General features: G+C 52.8%; 3 protein-coding genes across 5 annotated transcripts in view; all 3 read left to right on the top strand.

Moving 5' to 3' along the window:
* The first annotated feature begins 2,262 nt into the window (after positions 1–2,262).
* Positions 2,263–4,638, top strand: APOC4 (apolipoprotein C4). Its single transcript, XM_045892179.1, has 3 exons — positions 2,263–2,553; positions 3,932–4,061; positions 4,386–4,638. The coding sequence occupies exons 1-3, from the start codon at positions 2,478–2,480 to the stop codon at positions 4,636–4,638; spliced, it is 459 nt and encodes a 152-aa protein (XP_045748135.1). The 5' UTR covers positions 2,263–2,477.
* A 1,340-nt stretch (positions 4,639–5,978) lies between these two features.
* Positions 5,979–6,820, top strand: APOC2 (apolipoprotein C2). Its single transcript, XM_045890403.2, has 3 exons — positions 5,979–6,033; positions 6,201–6,360; positions 6,587–6,820. The coding sequence occupies exons 1-3, from the start codon at positions 5,979–5,981 to the stop codon at positions 6,675–6,677; spliced, it is 306 nt and encodes a 101-aa protein (XP_045746359.1). The 3' UTR covers positions 6,678–6,820.
* A 3,661-nt stretch (positions 6,821–10,481) lies between these two features.
* Positions 10,482–22,497, top strand: part of CLPTM1 (CLPTM1 regulator of GABA type A receptor forward trafficking) — a 29,340-nt gene continuing 17,324 nt past the window's right edge. The window contains exons 1-2 of one of the 3 annotated variants that reach the window (XM_054511457.2): positions 10,482–10,625; positions 16,773–16,885. In XM_054511457.2, the coding sequence (XP_054367432.2) occupies positions 10,578–10,625; positions 16,773–16,885 (161 nt within the window). In that variant the 5' untranslated portion in view covers positions 10,482–10,577. Of the gene's footprint in view, positions 10,626–10,827; positions 10,971–15,632; positions 15,759–16,772; positions 16,886–22,497 lie in introns of those variants that run through there. The other 2 variants (XM_045891719.3, XM_064581955.1) reach the window with 2 other exon arrangements.

Consider the following 22,497-nt stretch of genomic DNA (forward strand, 5'->3'; position numbering starts at 1 on the left):
GCCATTGGCCCCCAAGCCTCCATGTTCTCATCTGTAAAATGGGAATGATGAAGATGTCCACACCATAGCGCTGTTGTGTTAATTCAGTGAGTTAAGGCGCCAAACCACCACCTGCCGTGGTGCCTAGTGCAGAGTGTGTGCTCAGAAAACACAAGTTTGGGGCGCCTGGGTGGCTCAGTCGGTTAAGTGTCTGCCTTTGGTTTGGGTCATGATCTCAAGGTCCTGGGATCGAGCCCCACGTTGGGCTCCATGCTCAGCGGGGAGTCTGCTTCTCCCTCTCCCTCCCCCCTGCTCATTTTCTCTCTCTCTCTCTCACTTGCTCTCTCAAATAAATAAATAAAATCTTAAAAAACAAAAAGAAAGAAAGAAAACACAAGCTTAATAAACAGCCTCTGACCTTGACTGAGCACCCCTGCAGTGTATCTGGTGCTGCTTATAGCAATTTACGTGAACAGTCTCCCCTACTCTCCAGGGCAGCTGACGAAACAGGCCCAGAGAGGTTAAGCACCTTGTACCAGGTCACACAGCAGGGCAGATGGTGGAGCCAGGCTCTGAACCCCACCCACCTCGTGGCTGCCCACGATGCACGGTGGGCTTTTCTTTTTCTTTTCTCTCATGGTCAAATACAGAACATAAAACGTACGACATCAACTGTTTTAGGGGTACGCTTCAATGACATTAGGTACATTTCCAATGTTGTGCCCCCATCACCACCATCCATTTCTGGAACTTTCTCACCTTTCCAAACAGAAGCTCTTGGAGGTTTCATTTTTTTTTCCCCCGGAGGTTTCATTTTGCATATTATTGTTACCCAGGAGCTGCGGGGCACATTTGTTGTTCACCTACTGTGTCCCAGAGCCCACGCTGGGGCCCCTGGAGGGAGAAGCATTCTGCTGGAAGTTGCTGGGTCAGCACGAAACTGCCCAGTAGCTGCCCCTTATCCGGGGAGGGGAGGGGCATTCCATGACCCTCAGGGGATGCCTGAAACCAGAAATAGTGCCAAACCCTGGATCTACTGGGGTTTTTTCCTATCCCCACACACCTATGATAAAGTTTAACATAAATTAGACACAGTAAGAGATGAACAACAATGATGAATAATGAGCTAGAACAGTTATAATAATACACTGTAACTAAAGTTAGGGGAGTGTCTCTCTCTCTCCCAAAGTGCCTTGTTGAACTATACTCACCCTTCTTCATGTGATGATGTGAGATGATAAAATGCCCACATGAGGGGAAGGACACAGGTACTGTGACGTGGTATTTGGTGACTGTTGGCGTATTGTCAGATTATCTGCTTCCAAACCTTAATTGACCTCCGGTAACTGAAACTGTGGATAAGGGGGGACTACGGTGGGGGGTGCCTGGGGGGCTCAGACGTTAAGCATCTGCCTTCGGCTCAGGTCATGGTCCCAGGGTCCTGGGATCCAGCCCCGCATTGGGCTCCCTGCTCGGCGGGAAGCCTGCTTCTCCCTCTCCCTCTCCCCCTGCTTGTGTTCACTTTCTCGCTGTGTCTCTCTCTGTCAAATAAATTAATAAAATCTTAAAAAAAAAAAATACCAGGATCCCGGTCGGATTTGAATTTCAGATGGTTAACAAATAATTTTTAGGATACTTCCCAAATATTGCGTGGGGCTTACTTATACTAAAAGAAAAACTTATTATTTATCTGAATTCAAATGGGCGTCCTCTATTTTATCTGCCAACCCCGAACCGAGGAATCCAGTCCGTGGTCCCCTGGCCAAGCCATGTGCCCTGGCTTCCAGGGAGAAAAGGCTCATTTTCTTTCCACCTGGTGTTGGGCCTGAGCCTGATATTGACAACTTCCTACTACGTGCACCTGGAACTTTCTCTCACGGGGCCTCACCCAGTCTTCCCATGGACTCTGGGAGGCAGACGCTTATGAGCATGTGCATTTTACAGGTGAAAACATTGAGGCCCAGGGAAGGAGTTGGAATTGCCCGGGTCACCTGATGAGAGTATGTATGGCCTGTAGCCCAGAGCCTAAGGAACCTTAGAAAGAAAATAATCATAAACAGCCATGATCTGTGAGCCCCACCATCACCAGCGTCCTTGTTAAGACATTCCCTTGTATCATTTCATTCAGTGAAAGTCCTGCCTCAAGTATGGGTTGTGGGCCCATTTTTCAGAGGAGGGAACTGAGGTCAGAGAGAGGGGCCAGCAGGTGAGGTGCAGCCAGGATTTGAACACCGCTCACTGTAGGAGGCCGGAGAGCCTTCTGTCTTCCCCTGTCAGGCCAGAGTGCTGGGAGGGTAGGAAGGAGGGAGGCCAGCAGGGGCGGGCAAGGCCTCTGCTTGTCACCGTCACCTGGGCCCCTCTCTCTGAAGTCCCTGCCAAGGGGCGTGGGGAGGCAGCCAGGGGAGGGCTCTGCTCTCTGCTTTGCACAGCGCCCCCCTCCCCCAGCCAGGAGAGCTGAGCGCGGAGGATCGAGGATAGGAGAACAAGAGCCCCCAGAAATGTTGCCTCCTGGACTCAGTCCCCAGGCCCTGCCTTCCCTCTGCTTCTGCATTCTGGTCCTGGCCTGTGTTGTGGGTGAGGAGGAGTGGATGGGCGGGTGCGGGGACCCTGCAGGCATGTAGGGGGTGAGCGTGACCATCCGTATGGTGTGCAGGTTGGCAGACATTGGGGTACGGAGCTTGTGTGTTTCATCGTGTGCAGATGGGTGTGCGTTTCTGGGAGAACGTGCCGGTGGTGGCCCCATGTGAGGCGCGTACCTGGGGCTGATGCAAATGACAGTGGTCGTGGATGTGCGTTGCTGTGTGTGTTTGCGCAAGAGTAGGACGTCATGGTAAACGTGTGTCCGTGAACAAACATATATAGGTTTGTGCACGCGGTTTTTTTTTGTTTTGTTTTGTTTTAAGATTTTTTAAATTTATTTATTTGAGAGAGAGAGAGAGAGCACAAGAGGGGGGAGCGGGAGAGGGAGAAGCAGACTCCCCGCCAAGCAGGGAGCCCGATGTGGGACTCGATCCAGGGACTCCAGGATCATGACCTGAGCCGAAGGCAGTCGCTTAACCAACTGAGCCACCCAGGCGCCCTTGTGCACGCGTTTTTATGTAAAAGATACGAGTGTGTGGACGCTGTGAGAGTGTCTGCATGTGTTGGCACGTGAACCTGTCTGCGTTCCGCACGTGCATTTAAAACTTTAACACCCCGATGTGCAAGGTGCCCTCCCAAGTGCCTCATGCGTGGTAACTCTGAGTTCTCCCAGGATCCCCAAGGTAGGGCCTCTCATTGTCCCATTCTACAGAAGGGGAAACTGCGTATAGAAGAGGTTCGGTCATTGGCTAAGGCACTCCGCAGGCCGTATGGGTGCCCCTGTATGTGCACAAACATGTGTGTCCGTGTGAAGGCTGGGGTCTGTAGGTGACGCTTTGCCTACTGGGCACAAGAGTGATGGACAGGCAGGTGTGTACGAAGAGATCAAGTGCGATCTGATCCGAGGCAGGACCCCTGGCCCCCCGGAGGGGAGGGAATGAACGGCACAGCTCTGCCAACCTCCATCCCTGGGGGACGGGGGAGTCTTCCTGTGCTTTCCCTTGGCTGCTTGCAGAGGTTGTTCAGACAGGGTGGGGGTCATGGGACACCCGAGAGGGCAGCAAGATCAGGTTTAAAGGAGGCATCAGGAGGGGGATAGGGGTCAAAGAGGTGGGGTTACACACTGAGGGGGAACACAACAGGCAGACGGAGGGGTGACAGGAGGGGCCGTGGGCACAGAGAGTGACAAGAAATCGACTGATGGCTAAAAGGGGGACAAGGGGTCAAAGGGACATACAAGGTGAAGGGCAGCAGAGATGGACGTCAAGGGGCTCCCCTTGGGCCACCAGGAGGGACAGTGATGGTGAGCACGGAGGTGAAGGAAGGATTCTCGGGTCCCAGCCGGCCCATGTGGCCCTCCGGTCCCACCTAGCGTGCCAGCAAGCAGTGCCCACAGAATCCCCGAGCCCTCAACCAGAGCTAGCGAGTGGTTTTTGGAGCCTGGTGCCCAACAACATGAAGGCTCTGGTGACCAGGACCAGAGATAAGTGGCAGTGGTTCTGGTGAGTACGTGCAGCTGTGCTTGGGGGGTGGACTCCCAGGTCTGAAGGAGCAGGGGCTGGGGGTCTGGACCCCTGGGTCTGAGGGAGGAGGGGCTGGGAGTCCGACCCCGCGGGTTAGAGGGAGAACCTGGGTCAGAGGGAGGAGGGGTGGGGCCGGAACTCTTGGGTTCTGAGTGGGGTAAGGCTGTGACCTCTGGGTCTGAGCAAAGCCGAGGGTAAGAGTTGAGAGCAGGCACTCCTGGGTCTGAAGGAAGAGGGATGAATGGGGCAGCGGAAGTCTTGGGGCTAGCTGGGGTCTCGACTGTTATAGTCCCTCTTCTGCAGGGGACCGGAGGCCGTCCAAGGCTTTGTGCAGACCTACTACGATGACCACCTGAAGGACCTGAGTCTCCGCACCCAGGCCTGGCTCAAAAGCTCCAAAGATAGCCTTCTGAACCGGGCTCACAACCTGTGCCCCCGGCTTCTCTGGGGGACGGGGACCAGAATTAAAGTTTCTGCAGCTTCCACAATAAAGAAATGCTTCTCTGTGTCCCTGTCCCCATCCCTTCCCACTGTGGCTACCCCCAGCAGTTCATGAGTAGAGGAAGTGACACCTGGCCAGGGAGGGACAGTTGGGGGGGGGCCCTGAGGCAAAGGAGTCAGGAGGAGGGCCCCCTTCCCCCAGCCCTGAGATGCACCACTGTGGGATTGTGGAGGGAAGGAGACACCAGACAGCTGAGTTTGGGATGGAGGAGGAAGGCTGGCGTGCAGACGGGGTCAGCAGGCCCCCACAGCGACCCCTCATTCAGAGCTTTGTGTTTGCTTCCCACGTGAGGGGCGCCCCAGACCGCTTTCCTTGTGGATGCCCAGAACCCCCAACCTCTTCACAGCCCCCACCCAGCCTGGCTCTCTCAGGAGCGAGTTTTCAGAGTAGGGGCTCCCTGTGGCTTGACCCTGGGGACAGTCACTGCCCTCTCTGCCCTGCACCACCCCCTCAGCGGCCCTGTTGGCTCGGACTTTGGCCTAGGGGACAAGGTGGGGGTGGTAACTGTGGATGGGGAGGTGGACCTCAAGAGCTATAAAGCCTTTCTCTGCCCGCGTGGAGCCAGTGAGGAGAGCCTGCCAGAGTCGGGTAAGAGAGGGACCAAGATGGCAATGGGGAGGGGTCAGCGGGGAGGGGGCAAAGATAATATTAAGTCAGAAACCCGCAAGAGTCCTGACGTTAGATTCCTCTGTTGGAAGGGCGGAATTTAGAATCCTAGACTGTTTCCCTGATGCCCCTCGGGGTCGGATCTCAACCTCATCTCCAAACAGTAGGGCCTCTGAGCATGGTTGTCGCTGAGCTGAGCCCTTCTGTGACGGGGGTGGGGCTGGGGGTGAAGACAGAGGGAAGGCACGCAGAACAGGGCCCAGGGCATCAGAAATGTGCTCGCTGAGTCTGTGGGGGTGCATCCAGGTACCGACAGGGTGGCAGCGGAAACGTCACCCTCTGCCAAGCCTTTCCCAGGCCACGTGACATGCCCTCCCCCCTCCAGAGTACTTATCACCCCGGGACACGCAGTATTTTTTCCTCATTTAATATCATTGAGTGTCTTTCTCTCTCACGTGGGCTGTGGAAGGGCAGGGCTGTCGCCTGTGGTCACAGCTGGGCCCAGGGCCTGTGCTTGGCACACACGGTGAGGTGCTCAAGAAATGCTTCTTGAGGGAATGAATGGATGTTTAAAGGAAGATGTGAAAATCAGGAGTAGAATCATAAAGTGTTAGACAATGAGGCCCAAGCCGATGCATTGGCAACTGGACTCAGCTGGGGGGGGAGAGGGCAGGGGAGAGGGGAAGCCCAGCCCCCTCCTCTTGCATTTGGCGGGGGTGGGGGAGAACCCCAGGACTAGATGTCACCTTGTCCCACAGCCTTCTCAGCGTTCCAGGTCTTCTGAAGCCATGGGTATCCGATACCTCCTGGTTCTGGTTCTTGTCCTCCTGGTATTGGGATGTGGTGAGTGTGTTCAGCAGGGGAAGAGGGGTCTGTGAGGGGGATGAGAGGAGCCTCAAGCATCTTTCCAGTCTAGTTCTTGCCTGGCCCTCCCCCATCCCCCTCCTTCCCTGCCTCATTGTCCCCTGCGGCAGGCTCCTCGGCTCTCCTAATGCACTCTCCCCCTGCAGAGGTCCAGGGGGCCCACATGCCCCAGCAAGATGAAGCCACCAGCCCCTCCCTGTTCACCCAGATGCAGGAATCATTCTATGGCTACTGGGGGATAGCCAAGTCAGCCGCCCAGGGACTGTACGAGAAGACATACCTGACCACCGTGGATGAGAAAATCAGGTATCATCGACCTGCCCCCACTAGGAACCAGGAGTCCCAGCCCCCAGCCCTGTCCGAACCCTGGATTCTGAGATCCCAGCCCTGTCCTCCCTAGGGATCCAAGAGTTTGGGTTCCAGCCACCTTTTCCTGCAGGACACATGATTCTGGGCCCCCAGCCTGTTTCTCCCTTAGACTCAGGGTACTCCCAGCCTCCTCCTGCTCTGAACGTCTGTCCTTTCTCCCCAGGGAAATATACAACAAAAGCACAGCAGCTGTGAGCACTTACGCAGGGATTTTCACTGACCAGTTACTTTCTATGCTGAAGGGAGACCAGTAACAGCTGGGCTCCGACCAGGGGGGATGGGAGAGTCCAGACCCCACGACCCCTTGGCTCCTCTGACCTACCCCCTACTTTTCAGCAGCTACCAGCATCCTGCTCCCAATGCTAGTCTGTTCTTCTTATAAATAAATTAATTTAAAAAGCCATTTATTTTCTTCCATGTGGTTGCTTTTCTAAGACCTCAGGGGCCAAGATGGTGGGACTGATTCAGTCCATCCAATGGTTATTGAGTGCCCATTGGATGTATATAGCCCTAACTTGGTCAGTGGGAATAAAGAGGTGAATAATAACAAGGAATAACTGTAACAACAAAATTAGAGACTGTCCTTCACCAAGGTCTGGCTTTCTCATATGTAAAATGACAAACCACGAACACAGCTAACTTCCAGCGGCCTCTGGCACTATCTAGGCCCTGGACGGATCCTTTAAATGTACATCACAGTGAGGTGTCCCATGATCCTGTGTCAGAGGGGAGACTGGTGCCCAGAGGTCACTACTGAGCACAGGAAGTCAGAGCCCAGGTTGGCTGGAACCCAAGAGGATCGATCTACAAAAGCTGTGCTCTGTGACAATTCCTATATGCTTGTCCAACCTGTATTTATTGAGACCCTGCTAGGCCCAGGGGACACTGCAGGGAAAAGACAAAGAGTCCTGCTTTCTGTGGCCCTTTAAAAAAAAGCTATTGATTGGGCCCAGGCCCAATTCCACGCAGTTTTAGTGATTACGGCTGTGTGGTGTGTTCTGTTAGCTGCTCTCTCCTTATTAGCAACAGTAGTAACATCTTCTGAGCTCCCATTCAGGATCAGGAGCTCTGTTCCATCTTGAGGCCACAAACAGAGCGGCTGGGAGGTAGGGAGGGGGAAGGCAGAGGATGAGCTAGATGACCAAGGGAGAAGATGACTTCAGATAGCGATTTGTGCAATGAAGAAAAGAAGAAGTGAAGAGATCAAGGCCTGGGCGTAGCCCCCTTGGATAGGGGAAGTCCCCCTAGAAAACCTGGCTGGGCTGGTCCTAGGGGATGCATCACAGTGTAGTGTGGTTGGGGCTGTTGTTGCTGGATTGTGGGGGGAGGGGGGGATTCACTTGGTCCGTTAGTGGTTGGGAAATGGTATCTGGGCAGCGGGGAATTGCAGGCAAAAAGCACAGGGTGTGCAAGTAAGAGCAGAGGAGGTGCAATCAGAGAGGACAGTGCTGGGGCCCCTAGGTAGAGGGCTGGGGGCCTGCACTTCTGGGTCCTGAGGGAGTAGAGGGTGGTCCGAGGCCCCCAAGTGCCTGGGGGGGGGGGTCTGTTGGCCTCTGAGGATCCAGGGCCTGTTTCTCCTAATCTGCTTGGCATTAATCTCCAGCCAGCCTCTCAGCACTCTTGGGGCAGCTTTCCCAGGTCTTGAGGATGGGCAGCTGGGAGTCTAGTAGAAAACAGGGGCCTTGGGGAGGGGCTGTGGGAAATGCCCCCAAGTCCCCAGGGCCTGGGAAGAGCTGAGGCTGCCAAACCCAGAGGGTGATGGGGAGGGGGGACCCTAGAGGAACAATCCCTGCTCTGTCCACTTGTTTCCCACGGACTCAAGCCAAACCAAACCACTGCCCAGGCCAGTTCTGCTTCCAACCAATCCTGGTGCCCTTCCCAGATTCCTCCTTCCTTTCTCAGGCCTCCACCCCAGTCCCACTCCCCCTAGGACCCCGGAGTCCAGGCCCCTAGATGCCTCTTCCCCCAGAATTCAGGAGTCTGGGACCCCAGACTTCTTCTCCCTCAGACTCGGAGTCTGGACCTCCCAAGGCTTTTTCCTCAGGACCCAAAAGCGTAGGGCTCCCATCCTTTTCTCCCTTAGAACCCGCAATCGCATCTTCTGGTTGGTGTTGGGCGCCCCCTAGTGGAGGACAGAGTGGCTGTGGGCTGTGATTCACTTAGCAATTAGTAGAAATGGAAGAATTTGGTCACTCAGCAGACATGGGAGAGGGCTTCGCAGTGCTGCTAAAGTCACAGTCTAGCTGAGAGACCTTCATGCTCCAACAGATCAGGATTCTGATGAGAGAGGAGGGCAGACCGGAGCATTTTGTATCTAGAGTTGAAAGCAGAGATGGGGTTACAGTGAAGCTGGAGATTACGTTTCTAAAGCCCCTCACTTGCCTGGGTTTTCTGTGGTCCTCTACTTAAGCTTGTGTATGTAATTTTGTGCTTTAAAAAAAGGCCCACAAATCTCAATCTGCCTCTTGTCTGGTGGACTTCAATCAGTATGTTCATTTCATCTGTAAACTTAAAAACTGGGCCTACAATTTTTTTTTTAAATTTCTATTTATTTATTTGAGAGCACAACAAGCCGGGGGGGGGGGGGGAGGGCAGAGGGGCTGGGATCCCAAAAAGGGGTTTGATCCCAAGACCCTGGGATCATGACCTGAGCCGAAAGTAGACACTTAACCAACTGGGCATACAATTTCACTGACTCGTTCTTGCTACTTTTTTTTTTTTTTAAAGATTTTATTTATTTGACAGAGAGACAGCGAGAGAGGGAACACAAGCAGGGGGAGCGGGAGAGGGAAAAGCAGGCTTCCCGCTGAGCAGGGAGCCCGATGCGGGGCTCAATCCCAGGACCCTGGGATCACAACCTTAGCCGAAGGCAGACGCTTAATGACTGAGCCACCCAGGCACCCCCGTTCTTGCTACTCTTACTATCTGTGAGTGGACTAGGAAAGACATTCTCTAAGGTAACTTCTTGCCTTTGTGTTGGTCCTCAGAGGTAGGTCATCAACCTTCTGCATTCAGAGTTTCATCTTTTAACTTAGCAATCATCCCCTGGGGCAGTGCTGGAGGGAGAGCAAGGAGCGTGACAGCCCTCGGCTTTCCCCCCGGCAGAGAGCAAGACATGCCACACCCGTCCCTGACAGTGATGACAGAAAGTGGGCAGGGATGGGTTGCAGAGCCCAGGGAACGGGGAAGACTGGGAGGCGGTGCTCGCACAGCCTGGGGGCCAGGGAAGGTTTCCTGGAGGAGGTGATATTACTAGACCAAGAGGAAAGTGGAGGGAGTAGATAGTAAAATGAGAAATAAATAATTGGAGAATCCCAATGCAAAGCCTGCTCTCCCTTTCAGGTAATCTGTAAGGTCCGTAATAACAGTGCAAGATATTGATCACTTGCTAAGAGTGAGGTGGGGTTGGGTGGGTAGGTGCTTTACATTCGTGACCCCACTAGGTCTTTCCAAAACCCTGGCGGTGCATAAGCGGGAGGGAAATGCTTCGTTTATGGAAAGAGGAAGAAACTGAGACCCAAAGAGATACGTCACTTGTCCGGGATCATTTAGAAGGTCAGTAGCACAACCAGAGTTTAAATCCAGGTCACACCTCCACTCAATTCATAGATAAAGCTTAAGAGCCACTGATAGACTTTTTTTCTGATCCTCCATACCACCCTCCCCAGGCCAGGGTTCTCGCAACACGTGCCCAGGCTTGGGACAGTACAGAGAGACGTAGCTAGGAAAAAGTATGAAGTTCTTAGAGCCCTGGAAGCCGAGTCCAGAGTAGCGAAATCTTCTAGGAAGCAAAGATCACCCCGGAGCGCGCGTGCGGTCTAAACTAGGTGGCCCGAAGGCTTGGGGAGGGGCTGGCGGCTGTGCGAACCCTGAAATAGTCATTCTGAACGCACGGGAAAACGCTATCTAACCTAAGGGGACTTAGAAGAAAGGCTTGCTTTAGGAAAAGGGGTCCGAAGGTGACGGCATCAGCCGAAGGCCCGCCCCCTGAGTCTGGGTACGGTGGCCACGGAGGTTCATGGATCACGGAGAGGAGCGCTTCGAGCAGAACGTTTTGAGGCGTTACGGTAGCCGGGAAAGCTCAAGAAACACGAAAACGGAAAGGCCTCGGAGAATCGCCGAGGCGGGCAGCATGGTCTACAAGGCTCACATAAATGGAAGAGGCGGGTTTACTCGAGAAAGCAAAGGGAATGCAGCCTGTGGTAAGCTCCTACGCTGGCCGAGAAAGGCCGGAAGTTCAAAGCCGGGAGAACGTCTACTAGGTGAAAGACAGGCGGCTGAGAGGAGGCGGAGTACGGTGGCCCGGCTGGTTCGTTCTTAGCCGGAAGCGGCTCTCTAGAGAGGCGTGGCTTAAGCGCTCCTGCCGGATACGGTGGCTGGCGGATCGGGCGAAGTGTGAAATCTCGCGCGATCGCGCTGGCACCGTCGGGGACGGGGCGGGGCTGGCGGCGGGGGCGGGGACCCGGAGCAGGAAGATGGCGGCGGCGCAGGAGGCGGACGGGGCCGGCAGCGCCGTGGTTGCGGCCGGGGGAGGCGGCTCCGGTCAGGTACGGAGGCCGAGAGGGGCCTGAGGGGTTCTTCCCCACCCGGGGGGCCTCCCACGGGGCGTGTCCTGCCCCTTTTCGCGGAATCCCGTGCATTGGGGGCTCCTTGCCCAGAGGGACCTTGAGTACCGGGCCCAGGCGGGGCCGGGCAGCCCTGGAGGCCGGACAGTGCGGGGAGCGGGGCCCTGTTGCACGCCGGGCCCCCTGCACGCTCGCGCTGGGCGGCCATCAGGCTCTTTGCTCGAGCCGGGAGACAGTAGCACGGAGGGGCGCAGACTTACACCCAAGCGCTCTGGTTCTCGACTCTGCGATTCCAGGCTCCAAGACCTTTCCTAAAGTGGACCGGCGTTTAGGGTCTCCCTTGCAGTACCTGGGATGTGGGCAGTGATTGATTAATTGGGAGTTTTCTAGCTCTGCGGAAGTCGGGGAATCATCGTGGGTAAGGGCACGGGCTGTGGAGGCCGACAGACCCACTTTACAAACGGGAATCCCAGAAAGAATGAGACTAAGGCGCTTGCAGAAGGTCACCCAGGTTGGGTTTGGGATCCATTCCATGTAGAAGTGACCAGACATTGCTGACCCAGGGTGGTCAGGACTGGGATGGGTGTGCTTTCAGCATAAACTAATCCCACCGGGGAGTTAGTCCAGGTGCTGATCACTTCTGATCCATTGCTGCCTCAACTAAACCAAAGCTGCAGAACATACTAGTTCAGGCATCCATCCTTCAGGCATTTAGGGAATGGATGGAGTGACAGCAAGGTGCTGTCGACCCACCCACTGGGATGTCACTGACGTGGGAGGCAGCACAGGGAAGAGGAGTGCAGGTTGAGAGGGAAGAATGAAGCTGACTTTCTGTGTGACCTTGGACAAGTTCCTTGCCTTCTTTGGGCCTTCATTTCTCCAGTGGTAAGTAGAGGGGTTGCACAGGATGGCCAGCCATGCGATGGGTCACAAAGATGGTTCCAGCCATGTCCCTGCCGTCAGTGGAGTGGGAGGGAAGTGACTTTTTTTTTTTGACATGTAGAGAATTACAATCCTGAATGACTAGGATGGTGACAAAAGTCTGTGCCAGGGACTGAGGGAGCCCAGAGGAGGGGCAAATAATATCACCTGGGGAGGACGCCAGGATGAGATTTGTGTGATAAGAGCCCAACATGCTTGGTTCAGCATCTGTAAGCAGGGTCTGGCCTGGGGGCGGCCTCAGGAAATATTTGTTGAGTTAGCTCTAGAATGAAGACTCAGTCCCTTGTCATGGGGTGGGGGGGGGCTTCCCGGTCTTGCTGAAGGAAGGTCTTTCCCCTGCCTCTGAGTTTCTGTTGATTACTGGGGGTGGGTGGTGGGGTGGATCAGAGAGACTAGGGTGCAGGTCACCCCAAATGCCAGGCTTCCAGGGATCCCCTGATTTTCTCTTGTCCCACCTCTCCTTAAAACCTTTCAAGACTTATTCCTTTGCCTTCAGGGTAAAGTACAAATTCTTTAGTAGATCAAGGCCTTGCATGATCTGAATTTTCTTCAGACTAGACTAGGATTTCTCAGCCTCAGCATTATTGACGTTTTGAAAGGTTGGTTAATTCTTTGTCGTGGGGGGCTGTCCCACGCATTGTAGGATGTTTAGCAGCATCCCTGGCCTCTCTACTCCCTAGATGTCAGTAGCACACATACCCCTTTCCAGTTGTGCAGTCAAAAATGTCTCAAACATTGCTAAATGTCTTCTAGGAAGCCCTCTCTGACCCTCTCAGACTGGGTCAGGGCTCCCACGGCCCCTGGGCTCTCCTGTCCCAGCCCTGTCTGCTCTGGGTTATATCATCTGCCTGTCTCTTCCGCTGGACTGAGAGCCCTTGGAGGGCAGAAGCTGTCAACACTGTGTCCCCTGCACTGCCCAGCTTGGGACCAGGCACAGAGCAGGTGCCCAGTGTTTGTGGAATCAACAGATGTTGAGGCAGAGCCTGGGCTGGGATGGAATTCCTATGGGGGATCAGGCAGTCAGTGAGGATGTGCTGGAAAGCCTGTCTTCACGCTCCCAGCCCAACTTCATGGTTTCAGCTGCTTGTGGGTCCCTTAGCCAGTGGTTCTGTAGATTGCGTGTGAGATTGGATATGTAGGTCCCAGAGGAGGAACTGTGTTTTAGTCACTACTGTGTCCATAGCCACCATAACCCTCCCCGGGCCTGTGGGGCCTAGCACAGAGTGGGTGGACCCTCAGCAATCTCATGCTCCTGCCAACCTGCTTCTCCAGCCAGGGGCTCAGACACAGGGCCCTTAGCCCTGCCTTTCATTCCTTCAGCTAATGTATACTGAGTCCCCATTCCATACAAGGCCCCAGGCTAATGCTGGGGCTACAGCTGTGAACAGAACAGTCCCTGCCCTCTTGGAGCTCATGTTCTATTTAAGAGCTGGGCGGCAGGGATAAAAGAATGGACAGGAAAACAGTGAATAAGATAAAAAATACATATAGCGGGTCAGATGGTGATAAATGCCATGGACAGAGTAAAGCTGGGGAAGAGGATAGGAAGTGAGGGGTGGCTAGGAGGGTTGCAGTTTAAACAAGGTAGTTTGGGAAGGCCTCCCTGAGGAAGTGACTTTTTTTTTTTAAGATTTATTGAAAGAGGGGGAGCGAGAGCTAGCATGGGGAGGGGCAGAGAGAGGGAGAGAGAAACTTTAGCAGACTCTGCTCAGCACAGAACCTGACGTGGGGTCGATCCCACAACCCTGAGATCATGACCTGAGCCGAAATCAAGAGTCGGTCGCTTAACGGATGGGCCACCCAGGGGCCCCTGAGGAGGGGACATTTGAACAAAGACTTGAAGGAGAGGAAGGAGGGAGACAGGCAGATATAGAGGGGCGGGAACCTCTCAGATAAAGGGAACAGCCCATGCAAAGGCCCTGAGGCTACAGATGCCTGGCTGTTGGAAGGAACACTGAGAGGCCTTGTGGCTGAAGCCAGTGAATGCGGGGAGAGGGGTGAAAGTAGAGAGGCAGGGAGGGGGCCAGATCAGGCCAAGACGTGGAGGTCAGCGTGAAGATTTCGCCTTTACTCCAAGGGAAGTGGAAGCCACAGGAGAGTTACCTTTCTTTTGCAGCATAATAGATAACACAGCATTCACCTGTCGTCGGTATGGAGTTCAACGGCGTTTAGTGCAGTACAAGCATCACCACCCGGTCCCCATCCCCTCAGAACATTCCAGCTCCCTTTCTCAGCCACTCTGCCCCCAGCAGGGCTCCTTTTTATGACTGAGTAGCATTCCATTGTATGGATACCCCATGTTCGTTCATCGAGGGGCATCGCAGGTGTTTTTACCAATAATGCCCCCGTGAGCATTTGTGCGTAAGCTTTCCCCTGTCTGTACGTTCTCCTTTCTCTTGGGTAGAGACCTAGGAGTGGGGCTGCTGGTTTGTATGGCAGGTGCACATTTCACTTTTTATTTTTATTTATTTTATTTAAAAAGCTTTTTTAAAAGATTATTTATTTATTTGAGAGAGCGCGCGAGAGAGCACGAGCAGGGGGAGAAGCAGTGTCCGTGCTGAGCGAGGAGCCTGACGTGGGGCTCGATCCCAGGACTCCAGGATCGTGACCTGAGCCGAAGGCAGACACTTAACTGACTGAGCCCCCCAGGCGCCCCACACATTTCGCTTTTTAATTCTCTGCCGTACTTTTCAAAGCCCCAGCTCCGTTTCCCCACCAGTAGTATACAGTCGGTCCGGCTTCTGCACACCCTCACCAACACTTGTGATTGTCCATCATTTTGATTGTGGCCAGCATCGTGAAGTGGCTTCTCATTGCAGTTTCCATTTACATATCTGTGGAAGGGTTTCCAGCCAGCTTGAGTGGAGCCAGGTCCAACAGACCTGGGGGTCAACCAGACATGGGTTCAAATCCTGGCCTGGCCTCATTTTCTGTTTCTTGACGGGAATCAGCTCAGACCTGCTGGAAAGCCTTACTTGGCCCCCGCTGCTCCCAGGAGCAAGGCCAGCCCTGAATGAGGGGGCCCTGTGCCTGTCTCTGACCTTGCCTGGTCCCCCAGCCAACCACTTCCCTGAACTTGTCCCTCTCCCAGCATGCCCTTCACCCAAACGTCAAAAATAGCTCCTCAGGCAGGCCTCTGACTACCTAATCCAAAGTGGCTCCCCGTCCCCACCCCAGTAGCCATCATCTGCCCCTGCTTCTTTCCTCCAGAGCAGTTCTCCCATTTACCAGTTTGAATGATCCTGTTGACTGTTCTGTGGGTGTGTTCCCCTCTAGACCCTGAGCTCCAGGAGGGCAGGGTCCAGAGCTGTCTGCTCACTGCCTAGCATAGAGCCTGGCGCATACTAGGTGCTCAGGAAATATTTTCTGTCTATAACACACCAGTACTTTTTCAACCTGGCCCTTGTGTCGGAGACGGGAGGTGACGCGCCCAAGATCTCACAGCCAGGAACTGCAGGATCCCAGAGCCCCACCTTTTGCCATGGTGGTGTCCCGCACACTGGGAGATACAGGGACGAGCTCTTGCTGGTGAAGGGGACAGGGCATGACAAATGCCAGAGAGGGGGTGGGCTCGGGGCTGTGGCGGGGGGCAGGGAAGGCTGGGCAGTGGAGGCCTGGAGGGGAGTGGTGGAGGGGGCCTGGGTGCTGGGGGCAAGCCCTTCAGGGAGCACATGTTGATTCCACAGGTGTTTACTGAGCCCCTGCTCTGTGCTGGGCGGTGCTTCTGCCCAACGGTGACCATGACAGTCCTGATCCTGCCTCTTGAAGGCGGAGCGGTGAGGGGACAGAGCTGGGAGGAGGAAGAGGACAGGATCCGGGAACCAGCAGGTGCAAGGAGAGGGGCGGGAAGAACTTCCCCATCTCAGGCCCTTCCTGACATCATGAAATTCCCTGCCTCTGAGCTTCTGTTTCTGAGTGAAGATTCTTCTTCTGGGAAGCCCTGCCTGACCTCCCTGGCCTACCCACCCCCTTGTCATCCTGCTGCCCTTTTCCTTCCTGAGTGACCCAGACAAGTGGGTCAGCCTCCCTGCGCCTCCATTTGCCCGGCCGCTGAGTGGAGATGTTCATGGTGCTGGCCCCGCAGGGCAATGTGTGCTGTTCGTGGTACGGGCCTGTCATGGCTCACACTCTGGCTGTGTTTTTCTACGTCTGTTTCCTGCTGGATAGGAGCCCCTGGAGGGACAGGCCCGCACAGGGCTGGCCACAGAGGAGGCCTTAAGGAACTGTTTGCCCAGGGAAGGACCTCTCAAACAAACCCAAGCCTTACATAATCTGGCCCTGGTCACCCTTCTGCATTTCCCCCAGTGGCCACCTTGCATCCTGGGCTCTGGCTTCAGGGAGCAGTGTGGGCAGTCCTCATCACCAGACTTTCTTTCCCCTTCCTTTCTGTACTTGCTGCCTCCTCCGCATTGCCCCCTTGTTATATTTTAGGCCTCAGCTCCAACAGTCCCTTCCTCCAGGAAGCCCTCCCTGACTTCCAGGCTGGATCAGAGGTCCCCTCTGGGATCCTATAACTCCATCCTGTCCACTCTGGTTCATCCCTGTCTGGGGACTCTTTGGCTCCCCCGACTGGACTGTGATCCCAAGGAGGGCAGCACAGGGCTGTCTCGGTCACCTCTGTGTCACCAGCACAGAGTAGGTTTTGGGGGAGTGTTTTTGTCTTGAAGGAATAAGATCCACCACCCTTCCTGGGTGATTTTATTCATTCATTCTCCACTTGCTGATCAAGCACCTACTCTGTGCTTAGCCCTGTGCTGGGCCTTGGCATGCAGTGGTGCCTAAGACAGCCCCAGTGCCTCAGGGGGCACCCTCCCTCCTTAAGCTCGTCTCTGTTTCCTGCAGGTGACCAGCAATGGCAGCATTGGGAGGGACCCGCCGGCGGAGACCCAGCCCCAGAACCCACCACCCCAGCCAGCACCCAACGCCTGGCAGGTCATCAAAGGCGTGCTGTTCAGGTGAGCAGATGACGGTTAGTTTTGTTCACTGAAAAAAATCCGAATAAGGAAAGCATAGAGAAGAAAGGAAAAAGTCACTGGGGATGACCATCACCCTGTCGGTGGAGATCTTTTTCTTTTTTTAATATGACAGAGTTTTTTTGTGTGTGGTGGTGGTAAAATATACTGTTGTGGGGTTTTTTGGTTTGTTTTTTAAGATTTTATTTTTAAGTAATCTCTACACCCAATGTGGGGCTTGAACCCGAGAGTCCCAAGCTCTACTGACTCAGCCAGCCAGGAGCCCCTAAAATATACTGTATTAATTTGCTAGGGCTGCTGTAACAAATAGCTCAGGCTGGGGGTGGTGGCGCTTAAGCAACAGAAATTTATTTTCTCACAGTTCTGGAGGCTACAAGTCTGAGATCAAGGTGTCAGCATGTCTGGTTTCTTCTGAGGCCTCTGTCCTTGGCTTAGATGGTCATTTCCTGTGTCCCTACATGGCGTTTCCACTGTGTGTGTCCGTGTCCTAGTCTCTTATAAGGACACCAGCCCGCCCTAGTGGCCTCACTTAGCTTTAATCACCTCTTTAAAGGCCCTGTCTCCAAATACAGCCACTGAAGTACTCGGGATTAGGACTTCAACATATGAATTGGCCGGGGAGGGGGGATCGGGGTGGGGAGGGAACAGGGACACACAGCTTAGCCACAACACATAACATTACGTAAAACCTTCCGTTTTTTTTTTTTTAAGCTCTTTTTTTTTTTAAAGATTTTATTTATTTATTTCAGAGAGAAAGAAAGAGAGAGCACATGAGAGGGGGGAGGGGCAGAGGGAGAAGCAGACCCCCCGCCGAGCAGGGAGCCCGATGCGGGACTCGATCCCGGGACTCCAGGATCATGACCTGAGCCGAAGGCAGTGGCTTAACCAACTGAGCCACCCAGGCGCCCAAACCTTCCGTTTTAAAACCTGTTTTTAAGTGCACAGTTGTGCAACCGTCACCACCAACCATCCCATCCATCTCCAGAACTTTTTCATCTCCCCAAACTGAAACTATGTCCATTAAGCACTTATCCTCCATTTGCCTTCCCTCCAGCCCCTGGCACCCAGCATTCTACTTTCCATAGCTATGAACTTGACTGCTCTACTTACCTCATATAAGTGGAGTCCTACAGGCTGTCCATTTGTGCCTGGCTGGTGGTGATCTTTGTATGGGTGCATTCAAATGGTCATTTCCTGGGCCGTGGGAGCACGGGGCCTGCCTTCTAGAAGCCCAGCCTCTCACCGAGGCCCTCGGGAGATGCTGGGTGGGGGTGGGGAGATTTCGTGGGGCTGAGTTCTGCCTCTGTAGGCCTGGACCTGGTGACAATTCCCTTCTCTGCTCTGGGCCTTTTTTGCCCATCTGCAAAATGGACATTTCTTTGTCTTTCCAGACACATATTTTAGTGAAATGTTCAAGAGACAGGCTATGCATTTAAGCAGGCACTTTCTGTCCTTATCAGCTCTAAGGAGTTCCATGGCAGAGTTGTTTGATAGTTAGTTTATTAAGATTTTATTTAAATTCCAGTGAGTTTGGGGCGCCTGGGTGGCTCAGTTGTTAAGCGTCTGCCTTCGGCTCAGGTCATGATCTTGGGGTCCTGGGATCGAGCCCCACATCGGGCTCCCTGCTTGGTGAGGAGTCTGCTTCTCCCTCTCCCACTCCCCGCTCCTTGTGTTCCCTCTCTCGCTGTCTCTCTGTCAAATAAATAAATAAAATTTTTAAAAATAAATTCCAGTTAGCCTACAGTGTATTAGTTTCAGGTGTACAATATAGTGATTCAACAATTCCATACATCACCTGGTGCTCATCATGACAGGTGCACTCCTTCATCCCCATCACCCATTTCACCCACCCCACACCCATCTCCCCTCTGCTAACCCGCAGTGTGTTCTCTGTAGTGAGGAGTCTGTTTCTTGGTTTGTCTTTCTCCCTCTCTCTCTTTTTTTTTTCCTTTACCTGTTTTGTTTCTTAAATTCCACAGATGAGTGAAATCCTTCTCTTGACTTATTTTGCTTAGCATTTAGCTCCATCCATGTCTGGCAAATGGCAGGCTTTCATCCTTTTTTATGGCTGAGTAATATTCCATTACACACACACACACACACACATAGGCACACGCACATTTTCTTTATCCATTCATCCATCAGTCGATGGACATTTGGACTGCTTCTAAAATTTGGCTATTGTAAATAATGCTGCTGTAAACATCAGGGTGCATGTATCCCTTTGGATCAGTATTTTTGTATCCTTTGGGTAAATACCTAGTAGTGCAGTTGCTGGGTCTAGGGCAGTTCTATTTTTAACTTTTTGAGGAACCTCCGTGCTGTTGTCCACAGCGGCTGCACCCATTTGTAATCTCACCAGTGGTGCGGGAGGGTTCCTTTTTCTCCACATCCTCACGTGGCCTGAGTTGTTTAAACCAGTCCTCCCCTTGGCTAGGACAGCCTCACATGGCCATGGCCTGCTACCAGGGAGCCTGGGAAATGTGGTCTTTATTCTGGGAAACGAAGCACCCTGCTGAAAGCAGGAATTTCGTTCCTGAGGAAGAAGAGTGGTTTGGGTGAGCCAACTACTTGTCTCTTCCAGGCTGTCTTACTCGTTTTTTATTTTTTTTTTCCTAAACTTATAAATAATACACGCTTATTGTAGAAAGTAAAATCAAAGAATACAGATGTGTAGAAGAAGAAAGTAACAGAAGCGTAACGGATTGGTGGCCATCCCATAAGCACACCCCTGCAGTTTGCCTTCAGTGAGATTGTAGAAGGTGCTCACAGACAGTTGTTGAAATGAGAGAAAAACTGCGAACAGCCTGCTTGTCCAAACTGGAGGATCAGCTACGGAAATGGGGGGGGTGGGGCGCTGGTAGAATCAAATGATGTGTAGGAGCGCTGGTCTGTTCCCACATCTCAGTCCCCCCGCCTCTGAGCCGTGTGTCCTGGTTGGCTGATGGTCCCTCTTGTGCCTGAGTTTCCATCTCAAGAGTTCGGAATCCTGCCAGTCAGCTTGCAGGTCAGGAAAGATGCTACGAGGCTCTGGTGCCTGCCCAGAATTGGCCAGGATCACTTTTGTTGTTGAGTGTTAAAAAACTTTAGAAAATTACAAAGAGAAACCGCTGGCGGGGGGAGGGATCCCCACCGTCCCAGACGGAGTCAGCCGTCACATTTTGGTGTGGGCCAGGCCTACCGGCCTGGTGCCCTCCGACCGTGCCACCCAGGAGCCGAAATTCCTCGCTGTTCCGCCCGTACCCTTGGGCGCCATCCCTGACGTGCCCCCGATCTTCTTCCACTGCAGAGCCTCTGTTCCCTCCCTTCTCCGTTCTACTGTGCCCCGCCATGTCCAGTAAAGACCTGGAGTTTTCTTACCTATCAGTTTCTTCTTTTTTTTTTCGTGTTCCAAGCAGCTGCGAATAAAGATTATTTTTATCTTTCCCTTCGCTTTTACATAAGAGCAGCCTATTTTACACAGTTCTGCACCTTGATTTTTTCTCATTAACAATATATCTTAGAAATCTCTCCACATCAGTACATAAGGGCACTTCCTTCAGATAGACATTTTTTAAAAAGTCCCAGCTTAGGCTCATTTCCTCCCTTAGAACCAGGCCGCACCGAACAGCCTGGCTGGAGGCCCAGAGAACATCTCATCTGGCATTCTGACAGTGGGGTTCAGGGTTTGTTTTCAGGGGCCTGTGAACTCTCCAAAGCTTCGAGTAGATTGCATGGGAATGGCCTTTTTCGGGGGAGAGAGAGTGGAGTCTGGTCTTCAGTGCCTGTTCACGTTAGACCCCTGGTTACCTGGCATGGGGGATGGGATGGGAACCGGGTGGGAAAATGGATGAGGTGGGAGAGTTTTCATTCTATCTTTTTATCTATTTAACATCTTTCTGAGCCCGTGAACGTAGGATACCTAGGTGGGGTGGGAGGGAAGATCGAACATCTCTTTTCTTTGCTGAGTCCGGGAGGCTGAAAAGCATTAGGGGGGCGCCAGCCCCCTATAGGCCTGTTGTCAGAGGGTAGGGCTTCCTGGCCTAGGATGTGTGGATGGAGGGGTGTGGCCATGTGCCCTCTGAGAGGACCCACAAAACTGTGGGTGTGCAGGTAACACACAGGTACTCTTCAGGGGACTGGGGATCTGGAATCCCTAAAAAACGTCTGGTCCAGTCGGTCTCATTTTATACATGGGGACCCAGAAGCCCAGAGGGGGTGGGACTCCTGCAGGCCACACACAAGGCAGGGCTGCAGGTGGGTGTCCTTGCTCCCACATCCTCCCTTGGCATATGTACTAAAACGGGAGCCTCTCTTGGAGGTGGAGGGTTCCCCCGAGATTACCAGTTCCAGACCTTCCTCGGCCGTGTGCGTCAGGGACTTCTTGGGGAGGCAGCAGATGGCTCAGCTGGGCTGTGGCCCCTCAGACCCCAGACCCCAGGGCTCCAGGGCTTCTACCGGCAGAGACAAGTCCCTGTGCCTGATCCTGCCCTCCGGTGTGGTTTGGGGCCCACCTACACTAGAATTCCCTTGTAGTATTTTTCCATTCCAAAGGGTTTGTCTGCCTCTTTTCCTATGATGAAACTAATAATAGCTAACACTTCCAAAGTACTTAGTGTATACCAGGCTTCATTCTGGATGATACGTATTTATCATGGGTGCATATGTGTATATACTTAGATACAGATACAGATATATATCCATGCATTTAATGCTTACAAACAACCGCATGAGGTAGGTAGTGTCATTATCCCCATTTTAACTGTTGAGGAAACAGAGGTCTGGAGAGAGGTTAGGAGTCTTGCCTGAGGTCACACAGTTGATAAGAGATAGAGCTGGGCTTCACATCCAGGTATTGCAGCTTAGAGGCTGAGCACTTAACCTCTGCTATATTGCTTTTCATAGTAATTAATAAGTACTTGTCTCATTTAATAATTACACAGCAGCATGTGTCTGAGAGACCTGAATTAACACAATAGAAGTATTTTATTTCTCTCTCGTGTACTGTTCTGGCTTAGACCAGGATTCTGCAGGCTTCTGCAACCCAGATTCTTTCTTGCTTTTTGTTCAACCATCACTAGGTTTTGCCCTTTATCTGCATGGCCTAAGATGCTGCTGAAGATCCAGTCATCGCATCTGCATTCTAGGAGGGAAGAAGAAATCAAGGAGGCATGCTCTGTCTCTTTAATGACACTTTCCCAAAGCCCAGCACAATACACGTTGTTTATGTTTTATTGGCCAGGACTTCACCCTGTGTCCACTCCTAGTTATAAGCAAGGCTGGAATTATAGTCTTTATTCTGGGTAACCAAGGGGTCTGGCTAAAATTTAAGAGTTTCCTTTTTGAGACAAAAGGGGAAGATGGATATGGGAAACATCTAGCAATCTGCTATACTTTTGTTTGGAGGCTTTTCTTTTGTTCATTAAAAAGTAAGAAAGAAATTCAAAAAGAAAAGCCTAAAGAAGAACGTAAAAATCACCTGCGGAAAACCATCATTCATCATTATTGTATTGGTTGTGATCCTTTTACATGTTGATTCATATAAATGCTGGGGTTTTTTTGTTTTTGTTTTATTTCTTATTTTTTTTAAAAGATTTTATTTATTTATTTGACAG

Source organism: Mirounga angustirostris, unplaced genomic scaffold (genome assembly GCF_029215605.1).
Source record: "Mirounga angustirostris isolate CCGP_5_RB_7025 unplaced genomic scaffold, mMirAng1.0.hap1 SCAF_16, whole genome shotgun sequence".
In the NCBI taxonomy this organism is placed as follows: Eukaryota; Metazoa; Chordata; class Mammalia; order Carnivora; family Phocidae; genus Mirounga; species Mirounga angustirostris.